General features: G+C 31.8%; 1 protein-coding gene across 1 annotated transcript; it reads left to right on the plus strand.

Annotated features, from left to right (window-relative positions):
- Window positions 1-1,348: 1,348 nt before the first annotated feature.
- On the plus strand, window positions 1,349-11,761 carry LOC108343475 (twinkle homolog protein, chloroplastic/mitochondrial). The gene is made up of 21 exons (XM_017581791.2): window positions 1,349-1,757; window positions 1,846-1,976; window positions 2,395-2,450; window positions 2,555-2,612; window positions 2,695-2,796; window positions 3,528-3,611; window positions 4,085-4,165; window positions 4,600-4,665; window positions 4,745-4,861; window positions 5,014-5,061; window positions 5,159-5,244; window positions 5,620-5,680; window positions 6,094-6,276; window positions 6,614-6,745; window positions 8,383-8,444; window positions 9,336-9,419; window positions 10,207-10,338; window positions 10,677-10,773; window positions 10,848-10,982; window positions 11,056-11,123; window positions 11,353-11,761. The coding sequence occupies exons 1-21, from the start codon at window positions 1,502-1,504 to the stop codon at window positions 11,408-11,410; spliced, it is 2,097 nt and encodes a 698-aa protein (XP_017437280.1). The 5' UTR covers window positions 1,349-1,501; the 3' UTR covers window positions 11,411-11,761.
- Window positions 11,762-12,744: the final 983 nt, after the last annotated feature.

Raw genomic sequence — 12,744 nt, forward strand, 5'->3', positions numbered from 1 at the left:
AAAATATTATAAGTAGTATTGTGTAAATATTTTTATTATTATAAGTAATTATTTAAATTTGAAAAAATAATTTAATGATAAAAGAGTAAATAAATTTGTATAATGAATAATTATTTAAATTTAAAAAATAGTTATTAAAATGATGAAACTGAAAAATAATTTTTATTATGAATAAATATTTAAATTTAAAAAGTAATAATTAGAAGGATAAAATTAGAAAAATAAAAAAGACAGGTGTAAACTCTTTATATATAATTATAGAAATTATTTAAATTTTAAAATAAAGTAATTAGAAGGGTAGAATTGAAAAAACAAAAGGTGTTTATAGTTATAAATATAGTTATAGATAAAATAAAACAAATTATAGTTACTGAAATAAAAAATATTATAATTATTCATGTAAATAATTTTTCTATTATGAAAATTATTTAAATTTGAAAAAGTTGTCAATAAAATGATAAATCTAAAAAATAGTATTATGTATTATGAATAATGATTTAAATTTAAAAAATATTAATTAAGAAGAACATTAAATAAGTACATTTCTTTGTATATAATTATAGGTAATTGTGGATATATAGTTATAGATTATGAATTTAAAAATACTTACCAATTATAAACTATAATTATATACAAGCACATTAATTTGTTGCAATACACAAATAAAAAAATTAGTGGACTTTTATTTTAAATTTTTCTCAGTCGTATATTGATTAGTTGAATATACTATTTTCTTCTCAAAACAAAATAAAATAAAATAAAAAAATCCCCATAAAAATGCACGAGTCATTAAGGTAATAGTGTAAAAAAAACTAAATATTATAATATGTTGAATATTAAAAAAATTTAAATCTCGATAAAGTTTTGCAAATATAAGCAAATTATCACATAAATTAATTTATCACAACCCTACATAATTATGAAAGTATTGTTGCCAAAATTATTGTTTTCAATAATATTATATAAAATGACTTATTTTTTTATAATATAATTTTTTTATGTAATAACAATAGGTTAAAAGTGAACTCATCAAACATTATTATAAAAAACAATAAAATCAAATAGAATCTTAAAACTATATTATTTGTAATAAAACCTTTTAAAATAACATTGTAAAAACAATACCATTTCTAATTAATTACAGGATAATATTAACTGAAAACTACATTAATATTCAAATGTGTTTGCTCTTTCTAACTCACTATGATGAAAATCCCTCTTTGTTAAAACATTACTATAAACCAACAGTTACATCTTTCAAATAACCAATAACTAATTATGAAATAACATAAAATGTTTAAATGAAATAAAATTATCCTGTGTAAACTCAACACCAATGATTTGATGCTCACTGCACTCTGTTCTTTAGACTTCAAAAACCTTGAAAGCCTTAAAACCAAAACCCTCTCTTGCCACTTCTACTCTCTCTTTGGCACACACATGGAACCCTCTTAGAAAAACACACAAAACCAAGACTCTCTGCATCAAGAAAACAAGAAGCATGCGCCTTCGTTATCCCTACACTCTGCGTCCCCTCTTTTTTTCTTCAAAGCTCTCTACCATGACCCCTCAAACCCTCTTCGATTCTTCTCCATTCTCAACTCTCAAAAACATTCCTTTCTGTCAAAGACAACGTTTTCTTCCTCATAGACCCTTCTTCACTGTGTTCTGTTCCAAACCCACTTCAAGGAACCCTTCATCGCCTCTCAGAACCAACGGCTTCCATGCTGTCTCTCATGCCAGTATCCCTAGACCGGGTGAGGTGCCCTTTCCCGTGGGGGACAGGTCAGCCTTAAATGTGTTTCAAGTTGCTAACTTTTGTGTTTTTGGATTGGTTTTCTGAAGTTCAATTGGAGAACCCCGAGGCAAAGAGAGCGGAGTTGCAGTTCAATATTTTGAGGAAGAGGTTGGAGGCTGTTGGGATGGAAACTGGAATATGTGAGCCTGGGCAGTACAATCATTTGATTTGTCCAGAGGTATCTCCTACTTTCCTTCAAAGTTGAACAGAAGTTTTTTTAAATATGACTTATAAACTGTGATGTTTTGATCCTTTGGAAAGTTTTTCAGTTTTTTTAGACATTGTCCTCAAATTGCTGTTTCACTTTATGCATGAAAATTTGGGTTTTTGTTATTAATCACGTCTGTTTAAGGTGTGAAGTTGTGCAAATATTTTGTTGTTTGTTTGGCTTAAGATGATTGTACAGTGAATTAAACCAATGTAATTAACTTGTTTGTATCTTTTATTTTCCATTTTATCTGGGATACTGGGACTCTGCAGTGAGAATAGTTCATTCATTCTCTTTACACGAATCCCATTTATACGTCCCAATAACATTTTTCATTTTTATGTATTAAGTTTTGCATGTGTTTGTCATTTAATATTTCTTTTGTTAGTGCCAAGGTGGCGAAGGATCAGAAAAGAGCCTATCTCTTTACATTGCACCAGATGGGTATGGTATTTATCATTTTTTTTCCTAAACTTTTCTGATTCTTTTTTCTTAACAGATTGTATACATACTTTGTTTTTGTTTTTATTTTTCTTTTTGAGTTTTAGGGGATCTGCTGCATGGGTGTGTTTTCGTGGAAAGTGTGGTTGGAAAGGCAGCACACAGGTTACATTTTTTTCATTTTCAAGCGGGTCAGATTAACACAGGCAGATGTGGTATTTGGTTCATTTTCTACCTTCTGCTGTAGGCTTTTGCTGGAAGTAGATCTGCAGCAAGTATAGTAACCCCGGTTAACAAGAAAAGAGAAATTACGGAGGAGGAATTACAACTTGAACCACTTTGTGACGAGGTAATTAGATTCTATGTTACCTAATTTTGTCCTGCACTTTTATGAATTTTGGATATGCTATAACAGAGGGGCAGATAGTGCTCACGACAAACTCCTGTCCTCCATTACTTTGGTGAATGTTTGGGTAAGTGTTTGTTTACCATCTTAATTGAATTTTACAGTGATACACATTCCAATATTAGATTTTCTGTTAAGATAGTTTGACAATCCTCCCAATAACATTAACTGGTTCAAAATCAATACGATCAAAATCATTTCTACCAATCACTCTTTGAGAAGGGCGCTTACAATGTGTCTTCTTTGTTTTTGCATACAAATAGATCATCTAGCTGTATTGAGTTTTGGCAAGCAATTAAAATTAAATGCTAATGTTTAACTGGCTTTGCTTGCATACTCCTACTCTGCACTCAATAAATTTATTCTTTATGTCTTGGAAGAAGAGCCATTGTTTCCTCTGATTTTTCTCATCTCTGCAGTTAGTGATTTATTTATTCTGGATATGCATAGAGCTAAAAGTGTATTTATTGTAAGTAACAAATACGGAGTGGTGTGTTGTTGGTCACAATAAACAGAAATATAAACAAGCCTTTGGAAATTAGAATCAAAGTCTTTGTTTATTTTCATCTGTTTGCTTTATACTAGTTAGATAGTTTTTCAATTGTGTTGAGGATGATTTTTTTTGTTCATTTCCAGTCAATGTGGTGAATTTGACTTTGTTTGCCCTGTTTCAGCTGCTTGCATATTTTTCAGAGCGCTTGATTTCGAAAGAGACTCTGGAGAGAAATGCTGTTAAGCAGAGAAAATATGCAGATCAGGTGCAATTGACCACTAAATTGTGAATATGTATCTTCAATGCGTTGATAGTTCCTCTACATTAACAATCCTTATGATTGCTTGATTTCTTTGGTTGTTAGAAAGATCCTGGAGTGAACATCTTAGGTTGGTTATGATTTTATTAACCAGAAAATGCCTCTTGGCGTATATGTGATAAATTTAATTTGATATAATTTATGCTTGTTACACCTACTATTAGCCGATCATAAAGGCAGTCTTAAAAATGAAAATTTTCTATTTAATGTATTACCTTGAAAAAACATGTTTTACATAACGATTAATTAGGCAAGGATTGCAATTGATTTTCACGTAACAAAGTCGTACCTTCAAAGTTCAACTATTTCCAAGGGTAGTATATAATAAAATTTACTTTTTTTTAGTGTTCTATTTTCACACTTTTGCTTTAAAAGTGATGTACCTGTTACTGATTGTTTTTGTAACATTTGTATGATAGATTGTGATTGCTTTCACGTATCGTCGAAATGGATCACTTATTAGTTGCAAGTATCGAGATGTCAACAAGGTGTTTTGGCAGGTATGCTGTACATATTTAGATTGAGTGCGAAAATTGATAAGCCAAGAATTAATTAGTATTAAAAGTTAAAACAACAGTGATGGCATCTGTCATATTTTGGTGAGCATAATTAAATAAAATATATTCCACTAGCAATGTCAACATGTAACTATTGTTTTAGATTATTAGTGTTGGTGCCTTTTACTTATGGACATGTGCTCTGAGCTCCTACTCTTACAGCCTTGCAATTTTTTTAAAGGTAGAGTATGCAAAAGCATCACAATATAACATGATCCCAACTAGGTCCCTTTGTTACATCTATTATTTACAGCATACCCAAATAGCATAAAAATAAAGAAAAGAATATACACAAGTAAGCTTTGCAATCTCATTTATTTATCTGATTTTATGACATTACTTCTTTTCAGTTTCCTCTAAATATCCTTTTATTTCAGGAAGCAAACACTGAAAAGATCTTTTATGGATTGGATGACATAGTAGGACAGAATGATATAATCATTGTATGTATTCTGCTCTCTGTAGAAATTATGTAAAGTTTAAGTTTTGCTTTATGCTTAGCATATTGGTTTAACAATATAGGTTGAAGGTGAAATGGACAAGCTGGCAATGGAAGAAGCTGGCTTCTTGAACTGTGTCAGTGTTCCTGATGGGGCACCTGCATCAGTATCCTCAAAGGACTTGCCTCCTCAAGAACAGGTCCTTTTTTAATTCTCAAGATATTATATTATTATGTGTGTGCATGTTTGTAACTTTTGAATTTCTTCTCTGTTGCCATTTTTTTTACCGTGGTAGCATGTGTAATGTTAGAATCTAATGCTCTTGTCATATGTCTAATTCTGTAAAGCTAGGACAAAAAGTATCAGTATCTGTGGAACTCTAAAGATGAACTAAAGAAGGTTTGTTAGATTTTTTTTGTTGTTTTTTTTTTCTGAATCTGCTAAAATATATAATTTTCTTAAACTTTATTTGTTTTGTCAATATTTATATTGATAGGCAACTCGAGTTATACTTGCCACTGATGGGGATCCACCTGGTCATGCTTTGGCTGAGGAGCTTGCACGCCGCATTGGGAAAGAGAAGTTAGAATTTTTTTGGTCTTGCTTCTATTACATATATAACAATATTTTGTCACTTGTTTCATTTTAGTTTAAATGTTCCATGTATTCATTGTATATGATATTTAATTTTGAAGTAAGAAGAGCTAAACTGTATAGATCAGCTATTTTTGAGTTGCTTTTCCGTATTTTGTTCTAAAGAATTGCTTTTTAAGATAAATGGTGTCTCTGTAAACCTTTTTTGCTATGTTGATGTTGCTGTTGTTTCAAAATCTTAATGATTAGACAAGACCGAATGACTTTATTTACTGTTCTATATAGTCAGTTTATTCATATTAATTTCCTCTTTTCATGCTTGTTTCACATTTTCTTTAACCTTTCTCTGTTCAATGGTTGTAGATGCTGGCGAGTCAGGTGGCCTAAAAAAGGGAGATTAGACAATTGCAAAGATGCAAATGAGGTCAGATATCAATTTGCGTGTTCATGTTCCCCTTCACCTGCATCCTTCCTCTCATCCTCACCTAAAAGATTAAACCTCTAAATATTGAAAACAAATAATGCTTCCGTAACTTTTTCCAGACCCATTTAGGTTATATTTATACATTTTTCTATCTGGTGTATGCTATTTATGCTGTCTAGTGTGCATCATTTTGTGGACATGCATGTTTGGATTAGCTTATTTTAAAGAAATGATTTTTTTCAGGGAAAGCTTTCTGAAACGTAAGGGAGTAATTCCTTCTTATTATATGTTTCTGAACACCAACATAATTTTCCCACTTGTCTGGTTTGTGTATGTCACTTGTCATGCAGAGTTATTTGAAGTTGTTTGTATGTAATTTTGATAACTGTCGCGACCTTATGACATATTCACAGGTTCTCATGTATTTGGGCCCTGATGCACTCAAGGAAGTGATTGAGAATGCAGAATTATATCCAATACGTGGATTGTTTAACTTCAGAGATTACTTTGATGAGATTGATGCATACTACCATCGAACCTTAGGATATGATATTGGTATCTCAACTGGGTGGAATAATCTGAATGACTTTTACAATGTAAGGGGGCCGTTATTGCTATATTTTTCCTTATGTGATTAGCATTTTTTTATATATTTGTTTTTTCTTTATTTACTTTATGCATTTAATTACAGATAATAATATATCAAAAACAACATAAGGAGTCACCCCTAGTCTCAGACTCTAGATGACGCATAGGTACAACAAAAACAGCTATTAAAGAGTTTTTCAGAATATAATATAAGCTGCTCTAACATGTTTCATCAAATGCTTTTTTTAACCAAAGTACAATATTCGGCATATAGTAATAATTAAACATTTTTTCTGTGCGTGGACTTAGACATCTTGATATTATCCATTAAATTACTTTTATCAGGTTGTACCAGGAGAATTGACCATAGTAACTGGAGTTCCTAACTCTGGGAAGAGTGAGTGGATTGATGCTCTTCTCTGCAATCTTAATGAATTGGCTGGCTGGAAATTTGCACTTTGTTCTATGGAGAACAAGGTTAGATTGTTTATTTGTGACTTTCTATGTTCAGGATATTTATTGCTCACTTCTAGGTAACTATGAATTGGTAGATCATGTCTAGATATTTGTGGTAATATGATGATACCTGCGCTTACTCATGTACTTTCATTGTGGTTGGTTTCTGCTTAAGGGATCTTTTTCTCAGAGAAGAAAAGTAAATGAACTATTTCTCTTTCTTCCTCGTGTTTTACTTTATTTGTTGCATGTAAAGAAGTTATTTGTTTGAATGCTAGGGAATTGAATGTGTTTCAAAAACCATTGGTTTACTTGTTCTGTATGCTCAATATCACATGAACATTATTGAGTGAATAAAATAAAACTATTATATTTGTCTCTAATCAGCAATATATTTCTTCATATTAACTATAAACGAAATCTCTTCTCCATTTGGTGGGGTTGGCTCTATTGATTAAATTTCTGAGACTCAGGAGTTTTGTCAAAAGCTTCATATGAACTATGAAATTGTTAAAATGTTTGGGAAAACATAATCCTTCAGAGTAGAAGTATAACCTGGTACAGAATGGGTGGAGGCAAAACCACAATAATTTCAAGTGCATGTTCTTGTGAAAATTTATCCTGTCGTTCTTACCAAAGCCTTATTTTTCATGTGTCAAGTATGTTAAGTGCCACCTACTTTGACCATGAAAAAAGTAGTGGTTGACATACACCCAACGTCCACCCTGAATGCGTGGTTAACTTTGCAGCATAGATGGTGAACTACTATTATACATTTTAATAATCTCATGACATTATTTATCACTTGTCAGGCAAAGTAAACCACGATTAGACATTTTAATAACCTCATGACACCATTAACCATATAGTAATAATTGTATGCAATCATGTTCATTTACTCTTAACCAGTTGTTACAGGTAGTTAACCATATTTATATATGTAATTAACCACTGAGACAATTAATAATCTCAAGATTCTATTAATCACTTGTGAGATAAAGTTAACCACTATTTGACATTTCAATAAGCAATATTGATAACTACAATCGTTCATTTACTCGAGTCTTAACCACTTGTGAAGTAAAATTGGTCATATTTACACATGTACCTAACCAAGTATCTAGGTGGACACCAGGTGGATAATTCCAGGGTGCATGTTGCACTTTTTCCTAAAAAAGAGTCAGTATAAGGTAAGCTGGTTATCTGTTCGCATCTCAAGCTCAAATGTCTGCAGTAAATCACTTTTAGGAGTGCTCTATACGCAAGATATGTGGACAAATTAGAAAGCTCTTACAACTGCATTTTTCTTATTTAAAAGTACTTTTTTATTTGGAGGATGAATTGATGTACCTCTTTTCTTGTTAGTCCCATACTTTGGTCATCCCACGATATCCTCAAAAGTGAGTGGTGGTTGCGTAGGGATTTCAGATTCAGTGTTGAGTGTCTGTTCTTAGTAATCTTTATTGATTTGTTTAGCTGAAGTTCCTGGTGGAGTTGGACATGTGTTATAATATCTGTCATTTCTCTTATACTTCCGTTATGTATGTGGTTGTACCAAATTACTATGTCAACAGTATTTCTATTTTTAAATAGTCGCCTCTTACATTCCAGTTAGAAGGTTGTTCATTTTTCTGACTTTTTTATTGACTATCCTATAGGTCAGAGAACATGCTCGAAAACTTTTGGAGAAACACTTGAAGAAACCATTCTTTAATGAACGGTGAGCCTTGCATATTACTTATGATTTATGTACTATTGGTGCCTTGTTGATTATTTCTTTATTATTACTACAAAATTGACCATATTCCACCATGTGAGTTTAGGTACAGGATTACGTGACTTTGTTAGGCTCAATTCTCAAGAATATTATTAACCATGAGCTCCCTTTCAACAATTTTTTCCAATGTCATTATTAGTCTCCCTTTACTACTTTTTACAAAGCTAAAACCCATGTGATCTACACCTCCAATCCTCCAACATTAATTAGTGTTTATTTCCAGATCAAATAATAACTTATGGTGTTGTTTTCCCACATCCTATGTTGTGATATGTGCTGGATTTATAATAATTTTCAATTTTTTTCTTATCTGTATCACATTAATGATTCATATTTCACTCTTTTCTCTCTATTAGAAATACTATGGCTTACATTACTTTATACCAGATAGCATATTAATTAGTTCTATCTTGCTTGTATGTGTTGAGTTCATGTGAAAGCATGAGACATGCGTGGGATATGTAATTGAAACTTTTATACTACCAGTTATTAGAATTATGGATGATATAGTACTCTATGCCTTTGAATTGGCATTTATTACCGTGGTCCAATAATATCTTGGGACTTTTCCATTTGTGAGTATATTAATTCGGTTTTCGATTTGGTGTTAGACCATTTTATTATACTACTGGATTCAGTATTACTTTTATCATTAAGGATTTATAATTCTTTATCCTCTGCATTTTGCTTTGTAATATTGCAATTTTACTTTCATTGTAAGCAGACCCTTATATTGGTCTATTGGATGATAATGTTCATTAATTTTCAATAACTGTGATTGTTATTGTGCATATATATTTGATTATCTTCATTCACTTGTTTATCTAATGTTAGATATGGTGAAAAAGTTGACCGAATGAGTGTGGAGGATTTTGAACGGGGCAAGCTCTGGTTAAGCGATACTTTTTCTCTCATAAGGTAAGTCCATTAAAAGGATCTCTGCGGGTAGTTGTAACTTTTGGCATGCCACATTCAATCATTTGTACAATCATCCTCACATTTTTGGCTTGACTGCTGTTATCTTTTATACATTTGTTAAGTTGATTTAGTTTACCAGTTTCCTTTACAGTTGTCTGTAATTGAAACGTGATGATGCATGCTATGATTAGAGGTGCAGTTGATTTTTTATTTATTTAAAATAGGAAGGGTTAAATGTTTCTAAATAAATATTGTAGCAGGCAGTAGCAACTTTAGTGCATTTGGCTCATTTATTAGAACAGTTCTTGATTGAAAATTATATGATAGCACATTAAAACAATAGTAGGGGAGTGCATTTTTTTAATCATAATTAAAAAAAAATCTCCTTTTAATTCTTTAACTTGTTTCCTTAAGGCACTGGTTAGTATTTTCCAATTTATATTTGTTCTCTTGATGTTGGGTATTAGGGTGGTGCGGCTGTACAGTGGGTCAATATATGCCTGCGACTGGTGGCCTTATATAAAATGATCAGACTGGGATTTTAATCCTGGTTAGGTACCAATGGGGATGCGTAAATTTTCAGGTCTCCTTAATTTATTGGAAATGTTTTACATAGAACTGAATGACGAAGGATCCTAACATGAACCTTTTGATCTTGGCTGTTTATTTGAACTATGTCAAAATCTCTTGCTTTAGTAGTTATTGTTGAATAGACTGCCGTCTAATACTACCCACATTTCTTAAACTGATGAAATCTAGTGTTTGGCTACATGGTTGTTGATACTAGGTGTGAAGATGACTCCCTTCCAAATATAAGATGGGTCCTTGACCTTGCAAAAGCTGCTGTATTAAGGCACGGGGTGCGAGGACTTGTAATTGATCCTTATAATGAGCTCGATCATCAGAGACCTCCAAACCAGTAATTCTCTTAAAAGAACTTATTCTAAATTTGTATTTTTCTGAGTTGTATTAGAACACTTTAGAATGCTGGGACTTGCTGGAGATTCCTTTCATATGAATATGTATTAGACAAGTACAAGAGATATTACAGAATGGAAAATATACTTGAATGTTGTGTATTGTGTATCAGAGACGTGAATGTTATTTATAATCAAATTAAAGGATACATCATAAATAAATCTCTCTCCAAGAACATGCTGTTACAAATCATTCTCTGTTGCCAAGCTGCCTTTGTTGTTGACTAGATAATGGAGGATGAATAATTAAGATTAATCTAGTTGTTGCAAAAACTTGCAGGACCGAAACAGAATATGTGAGTCAGATGCTTACCTTTATCAAACGCTTTGCACAACATCATGGATGCCATGTTTGGTTTGTAGCACATCCTAGACAGGTTGGTAACAAACAGCTTTGGTTTCATCTGTTGTCATTTTATTCTTTCTGATATTCTTTCTTCTCATTTCATAGCTGCATAATTGGGTTGGGGATCCTCCTAATCTCTATGATATAAGTGGAAGTGCACACTTCATAAATAAGTGTGACAATGGAATTGTTATTCACCGAAATCGGGATCCTGAAGCTGGACCTATGGATCAAGTACAGGTGAGTGATTGCAGCACATTGTACTTACTTTGGTATCTTACAAGTAAAAGATACTAAATTGGGCTTGTCTCAGGTTTGTGTTCGAAAGGTACGTAACAAGGTGGCAGGGACAATAGGTGAAGCCATGTTGTTGTATAATAGGTAAATATATTTTTGCCTTGACTATTGTGCTGAAATGCTAGTTTCCTTACTCTGTAGTAGATGATCAGGGATTATGATGAAACTTATCCTGATCTCTTCTTTCTAATATGTAAATGGCTACAGAAAAGTCATTGACTTGTGCTGGAGATTGAGGGGTGCAAACAATTTTCTCCTGTTTTGCATAAGCTTTAGTCTTCATGGTTAACTCATTTTCTTTGGGAAATGGCAGGGTAACTGGTGAATACACACCAACAGATAACAAGAGACCAACTGATAGAAGGAAATAGCAGTGAGACAAATCATTTTTCAGTAGGCTTGTACAGTGGTCGACAACAACTACGTCCTAAAACGAAGTTAACGACTGATACTAGGATCGTGTCTAAAACACCACATTGGGGTGCCAAATTAAGATCAACAGTGTTGGATTCAATCTTAAAATGGGATGTGAAAATTGATAGTATAATATCATTGATTTGGCTTTCATTATTTGTATCCTGTAGTTGTCCTCTTATACGTGTTACGCTTACATCTTACTTTAATTTTGAAGTTCTGCATTTTAATCCTTGTATAGCGATACGGAGAGATTTTCTGTCTGACACTCATTTTAATTCTTTAGTTATAAAGTGTTATTTGCTTTAGTCCTTCTTCTATATAATATAATGGTAGGCAATGTTTGGACAAGTTTTTTACTAACAATTTTACAAGAAAAAATTTCCAAAACTGAAATTATTTAAATTTATGCATCAATTTTTTAACATATTAACAACTGTCCAAAATCCCACAGGCCAGACTGAACATTTAATTGATGTCTAGACGAATCCTTCCAGCTTCGATGGTTGACTATTTCCCAAAACTAACATGGATGAATGATTCCAAACTGGAATTTGATAAATGGGGTAAAATAATTCAGAATGAAACTTTAAAATGTTCTTTTCTTAAATTAATAAATAAAATGCATGTCTGTGTCAGTGATGGCCAAATCTTACACATGTTTTGTGATGTCGTTAGACCGAGTCAAACAAACTACCTAATATTTTTTTGTAATCATAAGATACCACATTTCAACATTATTCAACGGACAGAACTCTATTCTTGGTACACGTGGAAATACGACATAAACTTCTTTTTCTTCTTCTCCATTTTGCCCTCAAAATTTAAATTCCTGACATCGCCAGTGAATTTACAGTTTATAATATACTCTAACTAGTTTTTTATTTCCATGAAAAATACGCCAAAATACATGTTTTGTAAGTATGTATGTATATGTGTATATAAATTAACATTAGAAAGAAGTGAGTATATTATAGAGTAGTACTATGTATATTTTACATTAAGAGACTTTAAATGATAATTTTTCTTTTTAAGAAATAACTCGAAGAAACTTATCATTGAATATTACAAATAAAAGTAGATTATTTTTTTGTATTTAAAATATTCAATATTTTTTTTTTCAAATTAAATTCTTGACTTTTGGTGCGTAATAAACTTGCAAGAATTAAACAAAGCACGAAAGCACGACTATTAAAGAAATGGAATGGATTTTGTTGCAGTCACGATCAAAACCATTAGAAAGTTTTAAAATTTGTTAAACAAAAATACCCCCATTAACCTAATTAGTAAG

Source organism: Vigna angularis, chromosome 6 (assembly GCF_016808095.1).
Source record: "Vigna angularis cultivar LongXiaoDou No.4 chromosome 6, ASM1680809v1, whole genome shotgun sequence".
NCBI classification, from domain to species: domain Eukaryota; kingdom Viridiplantae; phylum Streptophyta; class Magnoliopsida; order Fabales; family Fabaceae; genus Vigna; species Vigna angularis.

Coding starts and splice junctions, on each gene's coding strand:
- LOC108343475 (XM_017581791.2), top strand. CDS start 1,502: ATGCGCCTTCGTTATCCCTACACTCTGCGTCCCCTCTTTTTTTCTTCA. Junction 2,613..2,694: donor GTTGGAAAGGCAGCACACAG/GTTACATTTTTT, acceptor CTTCTGCTGTAG/GCTTTTGCTGGAAGTAGATC. Junction 11,124..11,352: donor GCCATGTTGTTGTATAATAG/GTAAATATATTT, acceptor GGGAAATGGCAG/GGTAACTGGTGAATACACAC.